This window comes from Aythya ferina (genome assembly GCF_964211825.1).
Source record: "Aythya ferina genome assembly, chromosome: 6".
In the NCBI taxonomy this organism is placed as follows: Eukaryota; Metazoa; Chordata; class Aves; order Anseriformes; family Anatidae; genus Aythya; species Aythya ferina.
Genome location: NC_140303.1, coordinates 15,721,557 through 15,743,281, shown reverse-complemented (window position 1 = coordinate 15,743,281; position 21,725 = coordinate 15,721,557). Strand labels below are relative to the sequence as shown.

General features: G+C 39.1%; 1 protein-coding gene across 3 annotated transcripts in view; it reads left to right on the top strand.

Moving 5' to 3' along the window:
- PARD3B (par-3 family cell polarity regulator beta) overlaps window positions 1–21,725 on the top strand; it is a 397,551-nt gene that overhangs the window by 21,554 nt on the left and 354,272 nt on the right. For all 3 annotated transcript variants that reach the window (XM_084522836.1, XM_084522835.1, XM_084522837.1), the window contains exon 2: window positions 5,622–5,723. In XM_084522836.1, the coding sequence (XP_084378962.1) occupies window positions 5,622–5,723 (102 nt within the window). The remainder of the gene's footprint in view (window positions 1–5,621; window positions 5,724–21,725) is intronic.

Here is a 21,725-nt window from a genome sequence, read left to right as displayed (position 1 = left end):
ACAGCGTTTTTGGAGGCTGCAGACCTTTGTCCTCTGCAGAGCACATGCATGAGAGCTCTTCTGCTTAAGAGCATGTGCTCTGCCAGGTGCATTTAATTGCTGCAAAGTGTCCTTGTAAGAGTGGGGAGTAATTTTTTTTGTTGGGGTGGGAGGGAGGCTTTAGCTGCTTTAATTTATTCAGTCCCTGTTTTTTGTTGTTGTTTGTTTCTTTGAAGTTGTCTGGGAGGAAAGAAACCGATGACATTGATACATAGATTTTAGTTTTGTAGTAGACACTGTATCCTGTGTGTGGTGGTGTTTGGAGTTCATTCCAGGAACAAAAAATGTCCTCTGGCTCCAAGATCTCTTTGGAAAGGGGGAGCATTTTGCTGGTGTGAGGCATTGCTACATCTGTTACTGTGCAGAGTGAATTCCCTCCACCTAGGAGGAAACTGCTACAAGCAGTTACTGTTTGTTTCATCAGACAAGTCTGTCAAAATCAATGCTCTCTCTGCCTCCATAGTTTCCATTTTCTAACTCTCAGGGATGCTGTTCCTGTTAAGATAATAGAAATACGGATGTGAAACTGGGTTACGAAGCGGCATGTATTCAGTGCTGCAGTCAGGCGGTTGCTGTGGCTGGGGGGTCCTTGTGCCCAGAAGGTCAGTGCCTTCACACAGCGTGGGTCTGAGCCGCCATGGGGGGACCAGCACCTAAACTGTGTGTTTTATTTTATTTTTTCTGCTGAGGAGACCATATGCATCTTGTTCTGTTCTAGCGTTTTGGTGAGATTTGTTGTTTCTTTCTTCTAAAGATGTGGCTCCTGAAGCTGCACTTGCTCTGAAGGCTGGCTGAGGAGTGGTGTCTTCTGTTCCTTCAGACTGATCTAGGGACTTCACTCTCTCTTTATAGGGCCTTTGACAAAAACACAAAATTACTGTATTTGTTGTGGCCCAAAGTAAAAAGATTAAGATTTTGTTAAGCGTGATGGAATTTAGGGTGGCTGTTTGTCTTGTTTGGCTTGTTTCTTGCCAACTTGCTGCATTCTACTGGGACAATACAGCTTTTACACTCCTTTTTTTTTCTTTGTTTCTCTTTCAAAGGCACATCTGGGTTGGTGCAGCTACAGAATCACAAGTAGAAGCAAACAGCAAAAGCAAAATATTCCAATCAGCTCTTTGTTTTTGTTTTTTTTTTTTACTTTCATATCAGCTTTATTCCGTGCATAGGACTCTCCAAGTAGCATAATATGTATAACAGGTTTTAATGTATCTTCAGACAAAAATATTAGCCACAGAAGTTCATCTAATTAAGAGGGGTGATTTTCAAGTATGCTGTTTTAGTGTTAATATGTATGAATATTTTTCCTGTTTGTTTAAAGGTTCAGCAGGAACATCTGTAGCTACTGATGCATTCCAGTTTGAGAGAATCTTTTTACTTTGTAGGTTTATTGGTAGGGTCAAGCAGTGCTCTTTCACAAGGTTTCAGCATTAAGTAAATTATTTGATCAAAGTTAACCTGCTTGCTTGCTGCACAGAGATACATTTCTTCTCCCCCTTTTGATCTTAGGAATTTTGTGGTTACAGAAAAAAATAGTTAAACCATGGGCTTAAAAATAAACCACCGAGCTATAGTAGTTGACTGCATTTAATCACTTTGCAGAGATAAAAACATGCAATTTGGTTTTCTAGTTAAATTTCAGATTTTTGAGCACCTGATACGTAGAGTGGGGAAAAAAAAACAGTTATTTCACAAATAGTTGGTTTCAGTGCAAAATGAAATAACTGTAGTTAGGGGTAAATTCCTGATAGAACAGACATGTTACAAATAGAGATGCTCCATATACCTAATTAGGTGGTTGTCATTCAGCCGTGCTGTACTGTACAAATACCTAACCATCAAACAAGTGCGGGGGGTAAAAAGGTTGTGGTTTAACCCTGGCAGGCTGCTAAACCCCACACAGCTGCTTACTCCCCCCTAGTTGTAATGGGGAAGAGAAGTGGAAGGTTAAAACTGTTGTTACCTCAGTGAGTTTTCTCAATTTAAGAGGTAAAGCAGCAGCTGTGTGTGCAACTCTCATCATCCCTTCCGTTCCCCCAGCTTTTTTGCTGTGCACCATGTCACGTGGCATGAAATGTTCCTTTAGGCACTTGGGATCAGCTGTCCTTGTCCCCTCCCAAGCATCTTGTGCTTGCCCACTGGTGAAGCAGTGTGAGAAGCAGAAAAGAATTTGACTCTGTGTAAATGTTGTTCAGCAATAGCTAAAACATTTATGAGTTGCCAACACTGTTTATGTTAAAAATCCAAAACATAGCAACTAAGAAGAAAACTAGCTCTGTCCCAGCCAAAACCAGTACATGTCAGAATTGAAATTGAACTGTGGAAGGTAGGTGGATCAGAACAGGAAAAACGTTCTGTGAGTTCACCAGTGAAGTTGGTTGCAGCATGATGAGCTGACCTTTTGGTATTATTAGGATTCTTGTGTGTTGTGGATTCTGTTGTTTTGCCTGCTGCCTATTAATGATTTAAAAAATAGTCTAATCAAATCGATCCACATCTGTACCTGCAATGGAATTATCTTAATTATCCTTTGTCCATCGATGGCCAAAAGTCATAGAATGGCCATAAATAAATAGGGAGTGGGATGTACGTACTTCTCAGGAACTTCTTTACTAGGGGAACATCCAAACCAGTTATCAGGAACTTGCTAGTCAGGATGCTGAACGAACCTGATCTCCTTCTATGACAGAGTGACGCGCTGGGTGGATGAGGGAAAGGCTGTGGATGTGGTCTACCTTGACTTCAGCAAGGCTTTTGACACCGTCTCCCACAGCATTCTCCTCAAGAAACTGGCTGCTCTTGGCTTGGACTGGCGCACGCTTCGTTGGGTTAGAAACTGGCTGGATAGCCGGGCCCAAAGAGTCGTGGTGAATGGAGCCAAGTCCAGTTGGAGGCCAGTCACTAGTGGCGTCCCCCAGGGCTCGGTGCTGGGGCCGGTCCTCTTTAATACCTTTATCGATGATCTGGACGAGGGCATCGAGTGCACCCTCAGTAAGTTCGCAGATGACACCAAGTTAGGTGCGTGTGTCGATCTGCTTGAGGGGAGGAAAGCTCTGCAGGAGGATCTGGATAGGCTGGACCGATGGGCTGAGGTCAACTGCATGAAGTTCAACAAGGCCAAGTGCCGGGTCCTGCACCTGGGGCGCAATAACCCCAAGCAGAGCTACAGGCTGGGAGAGGAATGGTTGGAGAGCTGCCAGGCAGAGAAGGACCTGGGAGTGATGGTGGATAGTCGGCTGAATATGAGCCAGCAGTGTGCTCAGGTGGCCAAGAAGGCCAACGGCATCCTGGCTTGTATAAGAAGCAGTGTGGCCAGCAGGGCTAGGGAGGTGATCGTCCCCCTGTACTCAGCTCTGGTGAGGCCGCACCTCGAGTACTGTGTTCAGTTTTGGGCCCCTCGCTACAAGAAGGACATGGAAATGCTTGAGCGGGTTCAGAGAAGGGCGACGAAGCTGGTGAGGGGCCTGGAGAACAAGTCCTACGAGGAGCGGCTGAGGGAGCTGGGCTTGTTCAGCCTGGAGAAGAGGAGGCTCAGGGGCGACCTTATCGCTCTCTATGGGTACCTCAAGGGAGGCTGTAGCGAGGTGGGGGTTGGCCTGTTCTCCCACGTGCCTGGTGACAGGACGAGGGGGAATGGGCTTAAGTTGAGCCAGGGGAGTTTTAGGTTAGATGTTAGGAAGAACTTCTTCACTGAAAGGGTTGTGAGGCACTGGAACAGGCTGCCCAGGGAAGTGGTGGAGTCACCATCCCTGGAGGTCTTTAAAAGACGTTTGGATGTAGAGCTTAGGGAAATGGTTTAGTGGGGACTGTTAGCGTTAGGTTGGAGGTTGGACTCGATGACCTTGAGGTCTCTTCCAACCTAGAAAATTCTGTGATTCTGTGATGCTGCATCTATTGCGCTTCACTTTGCTTCTGAGAACAGTGATCTAATAAGACTTGGCAGGAAAGAAGGGATTGAAGATACAGATACAGTAAGTAGAATCACTGAGACTGCATGTTGCACCTCAGCAGTGTTCTTTCTCATTTCTGAAGCCTTTCTTGAGGCTATATGTACATGTTAGTTTCTTGATCCTTAATGTGTATTCTGGCCAGTCTCCATACTATTTGATGGAGGTCTCAGATATGCTTTATGATCTTAACTAAGTATGTTTCCTCTTCAGTGTGCTGTAGAAGATGCCTCGATAAGCATTGAATTGATGCTGGTACCATAGATCAATCAAACGTGTGGCTGTGAGTTGGTGATCTGCCATGTGTTTGTTAAACCCCAGTACCTGTCTCTGGTAGTGCAAGCTCAGATAGAAGTGCCCCTTAGCCTGTCCTTCTGGCAAGTTGTGTCTGCAGTTAGCTGTTACAGTTTGGAGACAGTGGTTACTAAGCTGTGTGCCTGCACCCCTCTGTGTTTCATGTCTGGAGAACAGGCTCTTGAGCAGTACTGTCTGAGCCTTTTGGCTTCAGGGTCAGTGGAAGGATGGCTAAGCTCCCAGTTACTGGAGTGGAGTCGTTAATGGTTGAGGAAAACATTGGTTTCAGAAGACTAATCGCTGTTTATATGATATACAATGCTGCATTGCAATGTGAGAGCATTCACTTCTGGAAACAAATTGGGATTTACTAATTTTTTTTTTTTTTTTGCAACGGCAGCCTGAGCAACCTCTTCAGAGGAGAAAAATGGTGAATGTTTTTATACATGTTTGTGTGTGTATTTTTAAAAAAATAAATATGTTTCAGAAACTGTTAGGAGATGTGTGTGTCCATGCATACATGTATTTGTGTGTGCGCTGATTAGAACTCAAGCTCTCCAACTATCAACTACTCCAAAAAAACAACAAGCAACAAACCCATTAACTACTGTTGCGGAATTGAATTTATGCCACTTCAGCATAGCAGTGATTAAGGATTTATTCTCCATCTTTATGGTAAATAACAAGGTTAGATGGTATGATTTTTTAACAGCACTTAATCAGCATTTGATCTTCAACCAGTTAAACAGAATGATTTCAGTGGAATTTGCTACAATAGAAACAGCAACTGAAAAGACTCAAGGACGGTAAGATTCACCCAAAGCTTACTGCAGGGTCCTGGTGGGTGCCTAAATCCAGTCATGTGCTGCCAGATTACCCCCTGGCATGAGCTACTCACCTGCTTCCTGGTCGGCGTTTGCTGGTGGCCAAGCTCATCCCTTGAGGAGCTGGCCTGGAGGTGCTCCTCTCCTCAGGGTGCCCTGGAGGCATCCCAACTTGGGAAGATGAAGGGTGCCATGGTCCCTGGAGAGCTCAAGGAGCTCTTCACTTGGGACTGCTGTTTGTAGGACCATGAGACAACTCTTTGTGAGTTAAAATTTCCAGGATGGAAAAATACTACAGGCAATTTTTATTTTTTTTTGCATAGAGTTCCGTAAGCAGTGTCTTATGTCTGCAGTTTTCATTTTATCCTTCTTCAATAATTTTCAATTCTAGAACAAGCTTTTACCTTATGATTTAAGAGGGAAGTGGGTGTGAAGGAGATGGGATACAAAACTGCTTCATCTGATGGTGCTAAAAGCATGCAAGGTTAGGTTGAGAATACTCGTCTGTCTCTTACAGGATTCAACTTACTGGGTAAATATTCACCACCTGGAGTACACAGATGGAGGAATCCTGGACCCTGATGATGTGCTGGCAGATGTTGTGGAAGACAAAGATAAGGTAGAGTGAGTGAAAATACCACTGCTTTTTGCTATGTCTTTTCAAATAACTAATGCTACATTCTAATTTCTTGGATCTCCAACAGGTGAGGTGAGTGTTGAATATCCTTAAATTAAACACATCTGCCTATAGGTGCTGTAGCACTGATTCTGGAGTAGAACTGGGGGCAGGGTGAAGGGGAAAGAATGACGAAAACAATGAAGATAATCAGAGGAACCTAGCAGTTGACTTAGGACTTAACCTTTTCAAGCAGTTTTGTGTTTCCTTTTATTGCTATATGAAAACTGTGGTGAAGGAATGAGGGTTTTACAAGACTGTCTTTTTATGCCACTTAAAATGTCTTTGATCTCTTCTTCTGCTTAGAATTAAGTTTCTGAGAATCATTCAAATGTCATGGTTGAATGTGTGACAAAATGAACAGACAAATCCTGTGATGACAAGAGCAGCTGCCCCAACTGTGTTGTATTTCACAAAGAGTTTGTGGTTTGCTACAGGTGTCCTCTCTAGGTAGAGAAATAATAGATGCAGAGGAGTTCATTTTAATGTTTTTGTAGTTATCAGAAAAAAAAATTGCTTGGTAAACTGGTGACTTGTTTCACTGTAAAGAAGAATGGATATAATTTGTAATGCTTTGTGTTGCATAAAATCACAGGGAAAAAATGTTTAGTGACTTGAAACTGAGGGTCTAAATGTGGGATATGCTTATAGCTTCAAACAAATAGCTTTGTCTACCTAAGGTACCATATGCTTGGTGATTTCAAAAATAACTTTGTATGTTGTAAACAGAAATGCTAGTTCTGCATGCTGTTTTTTTGTTTTAATAAAAAGTACGTTGCTTTGGTTACAACTAATGGGATGCTGTTTCTCCGTACCTTAGCAAATTGCCTAAGAGGTGCCTCCATGACATTTTATGGGTGTTAGTACAGGAATTCTTAAAATTAGTGAAGCTGTTTTTTCGTATGTCCAATTAGCATTTCTTGTTTGTCCTTATTATTGAAAGTATACTTGAAATGTACAAAACCTTTTTTGGTTTGGAGGAAACCAGTTGCTTTCTGAGGATTAACACTGCTATACGAGGCAGAAGGCCATCAGCATAATATGTCATAGAATCAAATAATCAGAGTTAATGGAAATGGTTTACTTGTTTGTCTGATCAGTTAATAAAAGCTAACATGTCTACCCTGGATTACCTCTATTTAATACTGACAAATGTTCATGCATTTTTGAGCAGTAGTTTGCAGAATATTTGATATATCATCCAATTTTCTACTTGTTCCCAAGGCCTTACTATACTTTATCAGTGGGTATCGCTATGGTTGAATATTGTTGCTGGAGAAATTTCTACACAACTGTAAACATAAGCATCTTCTATTATAAAAGTGTTAGGTGGGATTCTGAGGTTGGCTTTTTTTTGGGAGGGGAGGATGAGGATGGAAGCAAAACAGGATGTTATTCGTTGGAGTAGACTGGGACAGTTTAGGAATACAGCAAGATCCTCAATTTCCCTTCCTGTGACGTCTCAATGACGTGGTACAAATAAGGGAGATACATTCAAGTGTGTCTATGGGTGATGCATCACTGCTGTCTTTTCTTCAGAAGGCCTTGGTGAAACAGTGATAAGTAAGAGTTACAGAACAGTGGTAGCTGCAATGGCTTTTTTATTAAACCAGAGCAGAAACATGTAATCACATAATGGGACTACTGGTTGAGGGGTCAAACAGTTCTTTCATGAGAGTGAAATTGGGCCATAGTACCTTCAGAGCATGTATATTGAAGTCATTGATACTACCTGCTTCCAGGATTCAGTATGATCAGATAACAAAGAACCAGCCCTATAAAAGGCTTACAAATATTTTTTAATGGTTTTATTGTAGCCTGTTAGCCTTTGAGCCTTGGCCAGTGCTATTCCACACTGAGGATATTGGCTATATTTTAAGCTTTGCAAAAATGGGAGGAGATGTTGAGATCTAATATCTGATATCTAATTTGGTGTTTAAAGTCCATAAATAGATGAAAGAATTTTTGGTATGTGTATCTATGCACTGATTTTCTTTGGTTAGGATTATCTGAATGTGTGATAAATGGAATAGGCTGCAGCTTTGTTGTTGCCTTATTCTTGTCATTCTTTCTTTTGTGTCCAAGACGGGAGTGCAGTCTCTCAGGAAATCAGTCAGTCTATACAAAAATAAGCATTGCACTTAACCTCAGTGCCTTTAAACAAAATTGTTTGGCATTGCTGACCATCAAGCTCCTTTGTAGTGGCAGAGGAAACTAGCTGGTGCTTTTTCTTGAAGCATTAATCTGCTCTAGATCATGGCTTGATAGCAGTAAATTAGCACAGTTTCTGCAAAGGAAAATGTGCTTGCTAATCTGTTGAAATTCTTTCACTTTAGCAACAACACGGCGAATCAGGGAGAGTTATCAGATGTAATTTATTTGGAATTTCAAAAGCTTTTGACAGTTCTTAACAATAGCCTGTTAAGGAGGCACAGCCACTCCGGAGGTGAGCGGCAGAGTGCTGTCATGGGTTGGTAATGACTGAGAGACCAGGAGGGCAGGAGGAATGGTCAGCTTCCAGCGGTGGGAAGCTGTGGTGCTGAGACACCCGCTGGGCCTTATTAGGAGTGGTGGCAGCGTTCTGCAGTTCTACGGATGTTAACTTCATGCTTTCCTCTTGAACTCGAAATTAATTAAAAACTGGATAATAGGCAGTACAGTGGATGAAGTTAATTGCTATCAGTTGCATGGTTATGCATGCTAGAGCAGGTAACTTGTTCCTTGTGCATATAAACTGGTCCTAAATCAGTGTTAGATGTGCTTGGGAACGTGTTGTGGAAGTGCTTTGGCAATTCTTTATGGCAAGAGCCCCTCGTGCTGTCGCTATAATAATCTGTGGCCTGAATGGGATGTCAAAGCTAATGCTGAACAGTTTTAAAACAGTTTGTTTTCACTGAGTTATCTAGCCAAGTGGTTTGTGTCCTGATTGCTCTGTATGGTAGATTAATTCAGATACTCAAATTTTGTCATTTGAATAAAAAGCCTATTTAAACTGTCCAGTTTTAATGTGTTTTAGCTATAAGTGGAGTCCTCTTTGTATGCTGTTCTTAACAGATCTCTCACTTGAAATTCCTTCTTTGCCTGATAAAAATGCTGTAAGAAAATTTCTGTTCCACCAAAAATGAATACAAAATGTTTCCCTTCGTATCATTGTGTATGCTGAGCCTGTGTTTGGCACGTCTGAACTCAAACTTGATGTACTTATCTAGATTTCCCTCTGATTTATTTATGGAGTTATGTTTTCATATATTCATAAACACTTAAGAAGACTAAAAGGATGTAATGGAGCTCTATGTTCATAAGTTAAAACTTGCTCAGTTTACAGGAAAAGAGTTTAAACTGCTAATAACTTCCTATAACAAAGCAGTCCTGCTCTCTGAATGCGTTAAAAAGTGTATTTTCCCTGTAGGGTTCTGTATCTAACCTGACTTACTGAAATCTTTATCTTGATAGGACTAAATACAATAGCTCTGCAGCTATCAGCAGAGCCCTTCTGAAGTAGGATGTGATTGCCTACTGTCAAGGATGGTTTTTTTTCCCCTTTTCCTCCTTGGTAAGACTCCCCATGGAGGTGCAAGTAACATTGATAAAAGTGCAGTATTGTAGCATCTACAATTTGTCCTCCAAAGCCAATGAACTTACTGGAGAAACGATATCCTCACACAGACAGTGATGCTGGCAAAAGATCTAGGCTTGTCAGCCTAGAAGGTACTGCAAGCTTAGCTTCTCTTAAGGCTTACCTGCCTTAGTTAGCAATTCAGTTGGTTTAAGCAGACCATGTGTGAGGGGAAGTGTGGTGGTTTTATTTATTTATTTTTAAGGAATGGAAGGAAAAGAGTATGTGGTGATGATTAGTGTTGTGCTGAGTGGAATAACTAGCAGGCTGTGTGGTCCTAGAAATACTTCTTTTTTTTTTTTTCTTGGACTCTTCCTTGGTTAAATACAGGTGACTTGTATGTTGTTTTTAACAGCTACAAAAGGTTTTGAAGCATGCAGAGCAACATAAATGAAATGCTGACAGTGACATTCAGGTAAAAGATTTTTAGGGATTGTAACTGTCATTTAAATGTTTCTAATGATGATATCAAGTAAATAGTATGAATCAAGTGTAGCTCGAATTATTTTAGCCAAGCTCTTAATGAAATAATAAATAGCAAAATCAATGAACTCTTCCTTCTCAATTCACTACCAGCAGAAATGTGATATTAGGAAAACGTATGCTGGAAGGTCTCCAAATGCTGGAGAAATTGTCTGCTGCTGATTTGAAAACAGTTCCTGAGCTTGCATGCTCCTGCAAAGAATCTGAAGACCTGGCTGAAGCTGTGTTTGTACAGGATGCGAAGTACCTTCCTAAACCTTACTTCAGACAGGGCTGTTCGCATGTAGCTTTAGTTTCACTGAAGAGTTCAGAGCAAGGCCATGTTGTGAATGTGAGGTTGGTTTGGAGTAGTTGCTTCAGCAAAAAGCTTGGATTCAGAGCGGGTATCAACTTCCAGGTTAAACTGTACAAAGGAAACATCTCTGAGTACCTGACAGACATGTTTTCTTTTAGCAGCCCCTGAACTTCTCTGTTTCCAGGTAGATTTAGTTACCGTAAGGGCTGTGTGGTTATAGTACTTATGCAGCATTTATTCTGTGATCCAAGTACGACTCTGGAGACCTTTGTCATTCCAGCTGTGGAGGTGATGGCACACTGTAAGATGTGATGTTATTTCAGTTAAGGTATATGGAAGCTGTTCCACCCCTGGACAGTTTCTTTTCCTGTATACCATCATTTTCTTCTCAAGTGGAAAAGGAAGTTGGAAGTGAAGTAACTTCTGTGTTAAGTAAAGGTGTGGTAGAAGGGTGTCTGAGGTATTGAAGGAAGTGACTTCATTTTACCATTGATCAACCCTCTTGTTGAAGTCAAAATAGCAAGGTGCAGAGACAGTAGCATCTTGATTTAAAAAAAAATAAAAATAAATTAATCAAAGGGCTCTGGAATTCTCAGTGAACTTCTCCTAATGGGGAGCTATGGCATTGCTGCTTTAAAATCAGTAACTGAATCATTGGCAGAGACCCTATTTCAGTTAGTTTCCAGTGGGTCAGTAGAGCCTGAAAATGTTGTGCTTTACCCACTTTTTGTCATGTGGTTTTATGCTGAAACATGTGACCCATACGTATTATGCATACTTAACAGAGAGAAATTTTGTTCAGACTCCAGACCTGCCTAATTGAGCTGTCTAGTATTTTCTCTAGGGTTTTGTAATTTTCTGATAACTGGAATGCAGAATGGAGTTTTTTATTCTTTAGTTTGTTGTACAGCAGTATATTACACTTGTATAGAAAAAACAAAGCAAGCCATGTAAGACTGTTACAGCTGAGAGCTTTGACTTATTGAAGTGTATGTTGCGGTGTATGCTGCTCTACAAGTTGTTGTATATTACTCAACTTTTCCCCAGAGAAGGTTTTGAAAATATATTTCTCTTTGATATAAGGAATGAGTATGTAAGGTATGTATCTGGTAGCACAAAAAGCAACTTTTGGTTTCTTATGATGTGGAAGTAATGTTTTAAGTGCGGAATTGATGCGGGCTAGTCCATGTCGGTGTATTGTAACTCAAATGCTCTGTCTTCCATAAATCTGCACCAAAGAAGGCATGAAATAAAGGGAAAAATTGAAAGATAATTTTTGTTGCTCCTGGACTCAGTTTTTGAGATGCTATGATATTTCATAGATTAATACCATAGCCAAGTTATTGTTTTAATGTATTTGATTTCATGGGCTGTTAAACTGGTTGCAGCAAATACACCTTCCAGAGTTTTGATACTTAGTGCTGCTGGCAGAGCCTTGATTGCGCTCCTGTAAGTTTGAATGCCTTGGTTGAGAGACCTGTTGTCCTGAGGCAGCCAGTTCTTATCTTCAGTTCTTGGCCCTAACAGGGTAAAATAAGGATTAGTACTTCAAAAGCCTGGTATGTTTTAAGGTGGGGAAAAATGAAGTTGCAGAACCTTGGCCAAGCTGGTACGTAAGGGCTGTAGTTCTTTGATTTTGATTTGACTGTGCTTTTTTGAAGTGTAGTTTTCAGGCTGTGGTTAATAATTCTGCCAGAATAAAGGGTAACTAATAATTCATTCTTCTGTCACACCCTAAATTGGTAGAAATGCTACACTTTACTTTGAGTAGCGAAGTAACAACCTCCAAAGCTGTGATAGTGTTCCTAGCTTTGTTATGTTGCAAGTAGGCTGATTCTTTCCTGTAAAAATAACTTGTAATATGATGTTCCAGTTGTATTTTCCTATAGTCAAAGTTTGCTGGGATATGAAATTGTTACCATCAACAGTAATAATTTGACAGTACTTCTTACAAAAATATTCTTAGCTAGTTCTGAGCAATGAAGATACAAACACAAACACTTCTGTGCAGCTTCTGTTCTGTCAAGGGAGTCCGTGTAAGTATTCTTCAGGTGTCCGATAGTTAGCTGAGCATCTCACGTCTACAAGGAGGGGAAGCATCAGAAAAGGGCATATTGTAAAAACCTTTGTGCTTTTGAGTACCTTAAATAGAGAAAAAAGTGAGATGCAGGTCAATCCTACAGGAGAATAGAGTAGCTACCCTTTTGCGTTGACTACAGTGATGGCTTTTCCCCTAATCTTGAGTCACAGGCTTTTCTTAACCTATTGGATTTGTTAGAAAGGACCACATTAATGCTTGCCAAAAAATATTTGAATTCGTATAGGCTTTATGTATGGTTTTATACTTCTGTATATTTTCTATGGTGAATTCTTTCTTTTGAAAGCATGTTGGGGAAGGGGAATAGTCACATTTGGGGGGGGGGATAGGAATGTGGACCTTTATTTACTGACCCTTTGAATTAAAATAGAGTTTTGTTTGCTATTGATGAAATTGTAATCAATCCTGCCAAGCTACAGCCTTTTAAAAATAATAGTAAAAATATATCGAGAGAGGAAAAAAACACACTTCTCAGGAGGAAAAGGTTTTATGCCTTTTTGAGCCAGTGCTTGTTTAGGAAACAAATATTTGACTTCAGTCCTGTGTAGTAGTATGTCATGAATCACCATATATGTGTGTGTATATATATAAATAAAATGATATTTTGATACGAATTAGTCTGTTTATTTTTGAAGTGGGATCTGAACTGTGAGTACCAGGGGTAGAAAATCACTATCACTAGGACTTACTAAGCAACACATTATTTCAATAATGTAGTTTCTTTTAGAACAGAGATTATGAAGCTTTGCATTTTTATGAAATTTGTTTTAATTTCTTGCTGCAGAGGTGCCATGCATTATTCAAGATTATAAAATGATTTGGATTTCAGGAGCATTTGGATTTGCTGATGAGGATTTCAAGCTGTGTAATTATGAAACTGAATCCACATAGGTTGGAAGTTCAGAACTCATTAGTGTAATCATTATAATAACTATTTTTTAAGTGTGATATTATGTTCCAGGGTGTGCAATTACACTATCATGTGCTCCTGGTTACTGGAAACATTCTTGTAATAAACTTCGGGTCTAGTGATATGCTTCAAGGTAAGTTTGTAGGTTTAAGAACAGACACCTGGTCAAATGTTGCTTTGCTTATTAAAGAAAATTCAGTTCTATAGATCTACAGCCATAACACAGTGCCTGTGCATAGATTAACCTCCTGTTTACCCTGGAAAATCATAAGCTTTTACATATTTAGTCCTGTATAGTCATTTTTCTTAAAATGAATATTGTCCTGGCACATATTACAAGGGTTCCTTATTTCAGCTGTAGCTACTTTACAAGTGAAAATGTGCTTTAAAGGCCCTTAACAGATAGACTCCAATACTTCTTTTTCCATTGCAATGTTTGTGTTTTAACATCCTCAACTGTGAACGCTTTCTCTGAACGTTTGTTATCACCAAAGCTTTTCATTTTGCCATAAGTATTCCATTACTTTTCTAGATTAAAGAAATTTAAATGCTGCAGTGGATCTGTGGCGCTAATAGGATTCATGATAGTTTTGGAGTACAGCTGCCTCTCTGAATGCTAGGAAAGGGATTCTCAAGTTAGTCTGTTGTATCTAAGATATGTGCAAAATTGAGGTTTGTGCTTTTCTAATTTGATTTTGTAATGATCCCTCTATTTTATTTGTATTCTGTGTTTTGTGTTTTTTGTAATAGATATTAAAAAGCAATAGATATATACAGCAGGGAGCAGGTTTGGGACCTGGATCGCTTGTGTTTTGGCGAGCATTCAGCTGTACCACTGCAATGCTTTCAATCTGAAGATGTTTTGTCATCTGGGCACTAAGTATTGTAACCAACAGGGGGTAAAACAAGTGAAGCAATTACAGTTTCTGTTCCTCAAACAATGAAAGGAATGGAGGGAGAGAGTTCGTTTTAAGCACATCTGGTCACAAATGAGATGGGCATTTACATATCCTGGCAGAAAAAAGCTCTTTCTCTTTTCATAAGGCTAGCCTGGCTCAAGTTGCTTTTTCCTCCTTAGATTTTTCTTGATGTAACATTTGGAATTCTGTCTATTCATGTTGATGTTTAACACACGTGCTTATATGAACTTGATGATTGGCAAATGAGCGATTAACCTTGCGAAAATAAGGGAGCCTTGTTGTGGCGAGTTATTAGTTCATGCTGCCATTTCTAACCACTGTTTTTTATTTTGTTACATTCTTTTCATGAAATGTGATGGTGATGAGTTACGTGGTGTGCCAAATGGAGTATTTAGAAGCTGTTGAAATTCTTGTTGAAAATAGAAGTTTATATGTATGTACAGACATTGTGTTGTAAAAGAAATTAGGTGTTAAATAAAGTTGAAATAAAATTTCAAATATTAAAACTGTAATTTCTATATTGAATATATTAACACGATACTAGAAATTTACAAGTGTTTGCATTGCTTCTTCCCCCATAATCCATTTCAGGAATATGTGTATTTCCTTGAGAATACACAGTATCTTTGCATTCTGTCAGCATGTACATGTAATTTGTAGCTAATGAATGGTGTGTAAAAGTTGAAAATCAATACTTCAGTATTAGTCTTTGATAATTAGAATTAAGACTTGAATTTGCTTAAGCTGCATATTTTTCCCGTGTAAATGTGGTATCTGCGGTGGTGTTTCGTACCAGTGGAGTTATTACTCATATTCAGAAAAAAATTGTTTGGATGTATTCATAGTTACAAAATTGAAGCTCCTACCTGGAGCTTGTATTCTAAAGATGCTTCAGATAAATGCCATCCATCTGCTTGTGTATCTTATGGAAATGCACAGTAATAGAACAAATGGCAAGGTGTTAAATTTGTAGATGTAAAAAAAGATAATACTTGGCAAACAGGAATTCTAAGAGGTGATTTTTTATTTTTTATTTATTTATTTTTTTTTTAAGAATTAGGGAAGTTGACCTGCATACACTTCAGCTTGTTTAGAGGCATTGTTTGTTATGTGTTCTTGAAAATTGAACTGAAAACAAGGAATAGTCAAAACCTAAGATGAAAATGCATGCAGAGCTAGTCAAGGAAGTCTAAAGATGTGTTGTGCCCTCCCAGAACAGCATGAAAATAGTACATGGTTTTATGCCACTGTTTTTGCCAATTTATATTTTTTCATGTGTGTAATTTCTTATTAGTTAAAAGTAACCAGTTCAAAATCTATGCCTCTCTTGGTACTGTCCCCCTTCCCCCCCCCCCCCCCCCCCCCCCCCTTTTTTGAAATACATTTCATGTCTTTGCTTTTTTTTGAAATAAGAACTAACTTTTTGATGAACTCAAGTTCTACTCTTGTGATTATTTAGCAGGATTTAGTAATTATAGTAATTAGTGTTTTTTTAAAAAAGTACACTTTTTCCAGTGTGTTTTTAACTTTAAGGTATAATTCTCAAGAGGGTAATAAAATACACTATGGTAGATCTTGCAATCAAGTTAATGCAATCAAGTTGCTAATCACTTTTTTTTGGAAGAACCTCCATTAGAGAAGATGAAGACTTGCTCTTTTGCTGAAGAAATGTCTTCATTTGCTGTTGATTGAGGTTCTAAGCTTAAACTGCTAGGTTTAGCTTGACCCAGGTCATATTAGTGGCACTTTCAAGTTATGATTGCTTGCCTTCCTGGGACTACACAGAGATTACTGACTGATAAGAAATCAAAGAACCGGGTTTCAGAGTAGTGAGATTTTCCTGATCTCAATGTTTTACATCTTTAAAATCTGAGGAGTCTTTCATATGGTGCTAATGCATTTTATATTAACACTTCTGAAAAGTTTTCCTTAGATGGCATGTTTCTTAGATCGTTTTATGTTCAGTCTTTAAGGAAGGTTTCCTAAACTTTTTTCATATATCTTAATATCTACCCCATAAGAATCAAAGCTGTAAGTAGAAACTGTATGATCAGGAAATTCCTGTAGCCTGGTGTAGAATAATGCTAACAAGGCGAACAAACAATGCAGCAACAGGAGTTAGGTGTCTTGTCTGCTGTGCCTTCGTGGCATTGAAGTTAAACTGCTGGAGTGGGTACAAAATGCATTTTGTGAAGAACTTTGATAACTGTGGGTGGCAAGTTTAGTTTTGAAATAGCAGATGCATATGAAGTCAAAACTACACACTGGCTTTATTAATAATCTTCATATGGAACTGAAGTTCTTGCTTTTGACCCTGGTTATAGTAACCGTGATGAATAGTTGAGTTGAAGGCTTTTTTTTTTTTTTCTTCAGATAACTGCTTGTTTTTTTAACTTGTATTTAAAGTCCTGTAATTTTTTTCTTCAAAATCAGTTTTGTGTAGCTTGACAGAAGTAGACTAGAAAGTATTCCTCTCCAATGTTCTCTGAAAAGAAAATCTGTGATGCTTTTATTTTTACATTGGCAAGAGTAATGATTATTTGGATCATATTGCATAGGTGACCACTTTCTCTGTTCCAATTTTGCAGTATACTGCAGATGTTGTTTTTATAATCTATATTTTAATGTTTTTGTGAATTATAGAAAATCTGAAGGTGTTTTTCTGACTTCCACAAAAGTGGTATATTTTAATGGAAAAATATTGACACTACCCATCATAATGAGGAGTATCACACTTGACATGTCTTCCCTTTTGCTCCCTGTCTTGAACCCTGAAGCACCAAATTGTTTAAATTAAGAAATTGTATGGGGTGCGTATCTGAGCACAGAATCTAAACTTCTTCTCTCTTGTGTAAACTCAACTTGAAATCCATCATAAGTTTTGATATATTCCGTATTAGAAGTAGCTAGCATTTGTTTTTTCTCCTTTCTCCTTTTAGGAGTTTGTTCTGACATGGCTGTTTAGGACACCAGCACAGATGGAGAACTTCTGTGCTACCTTTCTGCAGAAGTTTAACTAGTATGCAGGTATTTAGGCTGGGAATAGTCCAAGCATGGCTGTAGATGTTGCAGCTTGGATTATTATTTAGGTTTATTTTCAAGAACTGTGTTAATTCCACCAATGGCCTCCTCCATGTCTTCTATAGTATACGAATACCACTTTGTCCTTCTCATTCACCATAACCACACCAGGTTTGCATTTGTAGTGGTTCATCAATAAACTTATTAAATGTTGTACTCACCTTTCCCAGCCACTGCACTTCCAATTTGTAGCAAAAACTTCTTTAGGCCCACATACATGGTTGTGAAGACATTTATTTAAAAAAAAAAGGCATCTATCTCCTCTTGCTGCAGGCCTTGAGATCACCTGATAGTGGTTTTTTTTATATGCAAAGATATATTCTTTTAGCTTTATGGATGCTGTTGTTAAAACCAACTGTGTTAATGTTACGGGTTGAAGTGTTAAATAGGTTTGTTTCCACGATTCTTTGGAAAACCCCAGTAATCAACTCAATTTGGTCCAAAGCACTTTTTGGTTTGATGCCAATTGTTTGGTCAAGTAGGCAGAAAGCTGACTGCTTCCTTTACATGGCAGGGTCAAGCATGCTTAGTATCTTCGGAGGTAAAGCAGCACCCGCATGGGTGTCACACCACACGGGCATGTCACCTGCTGTACCGAAGTCCAAGGAACAGGAGGAAGGACGTACTTTGGCTCTTGGGCAGAACTTGGGAATGTTTACCTGGGTTTTCTTCTGTGCAATGGGGTAGACTTGAATGATGGATTGTGTTTTTCCTGTGAAGCCTTGTGTTGTTTAGTGAATTACTTTAAACTAAGGACGTTGTACCCATTTAATTTAATACTTTATGTAACAAGTAACTTATAATTAATTATAATTTTCACTGGGGGAACTGTTCTGGTGACTGATTTTGTGATTATCAAACTCATGAGTTTCTGCTGACCAGAGAAGGGGATCTTCTGGATATAAATTTTCATATGCTTGTTAAGAAAGATTGTAAACTGTATAAAGGAATATACTGAGGACTTTAGTTTACCTGAGGGGTGTGTTTTTTGTGTCCTTATTGCTATTCAAACCTTTGATCTGTGATCGTGACTGCAGAAAGGGCAAGTCTTTATCATATTGAGTCAGCACTGTGGTATGCCACTTGTATAACGTGAACAGATCTTGTTAATAAAGTGGCACTGCTTTTGCATGTTATTTCTTAAAACTGGACTGTTGGTTCTCTAGAGGGAAGGTTAGCTTCTCTAGTTTGCTGGCTAAATTAAACAAATAACCGGTTATTAACCCTTGCTGAGGAAGGTGCTCGGTTCCAAGGAATCAGATTATTTTGCCTGCTGTTCAGTATGTACTTCTAGGCATTTGTTCAACAATGTACTTGGTGATGGAAGTCTGTTCTTTGCTGTTGTTATTTATAGGAAAAGAGAGTGAATTCAAAACAGCTTGGTTGACTCTAACAACTAGCTCCCAGGAGAGAAATGGCATGAAATGTCCAAGGTGTCTGACTCCTGGAATTAGCAGGGGCACTGTTCCTTTGTGCAGATGCAGTCTGTTGTATGCAGTGGCCATAATCTCTTGGTAATTACAACATGGAGAAGGGTCGTACTGAAATGTACAATGAGTTTTGAGGAAATATCTTGCCCCATGGATTTGTGTGTTTGTCTTTTAAAGGTGCTGGGAGTCTTGCTATTTTCAGTGATTCAGTGGCTTTAGGATGTAATGCAAATAACCCTGGCACTCCTCATTGGGTTTCTGTCAAAGCTTTTAAAAGGCTTTAGGTAATTTTGAGGTGATTCTAATGCAGCTTAAAGTTCTAATCCGTACTTTGAAGTAGAGCAAATTCAAAAGGCTTCTTGTATGTGGCCATAGATTTTTAAGTGTTTTTTTCTGTACTTCAAAAAAATATTACATTGAATATTCAGGTTGATTGAATTACTGGCAGGGACGGAAAACAGAGCCCTGTGGTTATCCAGGAGCAGAGTGCAGCAGCTTGTAATTGTGGATTGAACAACCTGGAATGGAAAGGTGGGAAATAATGCTAGCGTTCCACAGACATAATCACAACTTGATTACTGCCTTGGAAGTGCTTGTTAGCGAGGGGCTTGATGCGTCATTTTAGCAAACAACATGGAGCATAGGTCAAATTTAAATGAAGCAGGTGACTAGTAGTGTTGAACTTTGGCTACACTTTGGAACAAGTGCCTGAGACCAACAGGCAATTCTTGCATTAAGCACAGGAGTGTTAATAATATTTACTTCACACTAATATATATATATGTATATATATTTAAATAGCATATGGCTTTTCCTTTTGCTCTATGATATAGTGTAAGACTATTCCTTATCTTGTCCCTTGTAACCTTCCTATGACTCTACAGAGCAGGGTTGAGGCTTTGAGGGTAATATGATTGTGTTTTTGTAGTTCAGCTCCTAGTTTTTTGCATTTATGAAATTGCATCTTAGGGCAGTTGTTATGGCCCCTCTAATTATTTTTGTTCTGATGACCTGTTGCTGGGGTGTTTTTCTCCACTGCCTCCACGCTGCCCCAACCCAAATCAGGTATACTAATTCTGTATTATGAAGCAGTCTGACAAAATGCAAAAGCTTGCATTTTTGTTCTTAAACTGAAAAAAAAAATCTTCAAGTGCTGGAACAATTTGAAGAAGATAGGCCTAGTTTTTGTGGTAGCATTATAGTATATACCTAACCATGAGCATTCACTTGATGGCAATTCAAGTAATACCTTCATAGTTTGTCTTCTTTTACACTTGTTTCAAACACAAATAAGAAGTAAATTTGTTTGGAGACTTGCAATTAGTCAAATATGTAGTACATTTCAGCTGTGTTGGGCAGTGCCTCTGTTCCTGCGTAACAAATAGCACTATTGAATGAGAGTTTAGGTGTTAGGGTAGGATAGGTGTGGGGGGCTTTTTTATTTGTTTTTGTATTATTATTTACCGTTTCAGTTTCATCTAAACAGAGGTCAGCAGTCAACAAGCCATTTTTCCCGAAGGCAGAACTGTGGTAGAAGAGTTGATCTTCACCTCCTTGGATGTAAAACTGTGGAAAAGATTATGGTACAGCATAAAGGGTTTTGCAACTATGCTGATTAGCTGTGCCACTTCAAAGTTTAGAAAACCTGATGATTGGCCACATGCGGGAGAGGGAAAGCTGATAATTGCAGCATTTGGAACACCAGCTTTTCTTCATTAAAACTAATGAGGATATGAATAATTCTACAGTTTGGGGGTGTTAAAAAGTAATATAAGAGCTGGAAAGAGAGTAGTCTGAAAAGAATATCCTTGTGCTGTGATATTTAATTGATCAATGGCTGTTTCATAAAAAGGAGAAAAAAAACCCACCAAAATCGTATGTGTATGTCAGCAGGCTCTGGGAGAGCTATGTCAAAGGGTTCAGCATGATCGGGATCATTATAAACACTAGCTGTAAGGTAGTGTTTGTGTGTTGCTTGCTTGTCTGCTTTAATTATCATTATTTTGGTAGTAGAACAGGGCTTGAAAGTTAATGTGCACAAATATAGCAGTCCTACCTGTATTGTAACCTCCTAGCAGATGTAGGGGAAAGGAGGGGATGGCAGTGCCCAGTGTGCTGATACTCAGTCCTAGATGCAATCTGCTGTCCCTGTATAGAAACCTAGGCTGTGAAATTCTTTTGGCAATTCAAGGGATGTATGTTTTTTTTTTTTTTTCTGGCTTATTTAATAGAAAAGTAAAAATTAGGGGGAATTCAGTCCCTTCTGAAATTGTCCCAAATGTACAAAGCACGTGAATACCTGCTATTACTTTTTCTGTTGGCTGTCTAATTAGGAATGGTATCAGCTCCGCGGAGAATAGCTGAGAACATAAACATTCTTCAAATATCTTCAAATCATATAAGGTAGAACTAAAGAAGAATAACAAACAGCAGATGAGGTATACTTATTTTGTAGTAACATTTGATTGAATGGTAAACAGTGGGTGTTATTGGGACTTCCAGTACTTGGCTTTTTCCCCAGCATGTTGCATACTCTTAAGGAGGGGGAAACAAAAATCCAGCAGAATTGTACTGTGAACACATAAGTGCTACCATAGCATTGCTGAACGCATTCACTAGGAAACTATGAAAAATAGTGGAAAACAATTGTATCACCTTAACGGAAGACACATTGAGTGGTCTAATACAGAGGTTGAAGGTGATGATCAGTTAAATTCTGATCTATTGATCATAATGCTAATGGAAGCATTTGAAAATAAACACTATTTGTTTTCCTTGGGAGATGAACAGGGGCATCTTTTAGTGATCTTTGTTCTCTGGCTTCTTGTCCCTAGTTGTCAGGGACTGTGTGCTACCCTTCCATCCGAGCCAGCCCCTCTTCCTTCCTTTTAACTTCACTTCCTTTTTATCTGAAGTGGTTAGGTAAGATCTTTTGAATCGGTTGAACTGGCTTGTTTACGACAGTAGCAATAAATAAATAAAATCAGCCAGTGATTTGCTTAGACACCAACAAAACAACCAAAACCCCTTGTCCCAAGCAGTTGAGACCTAACAGAGAAATAAGCAGCTGTGCAAATAATTGGGTCTACTGCTTGCGTTCTTGGCAGCTTCA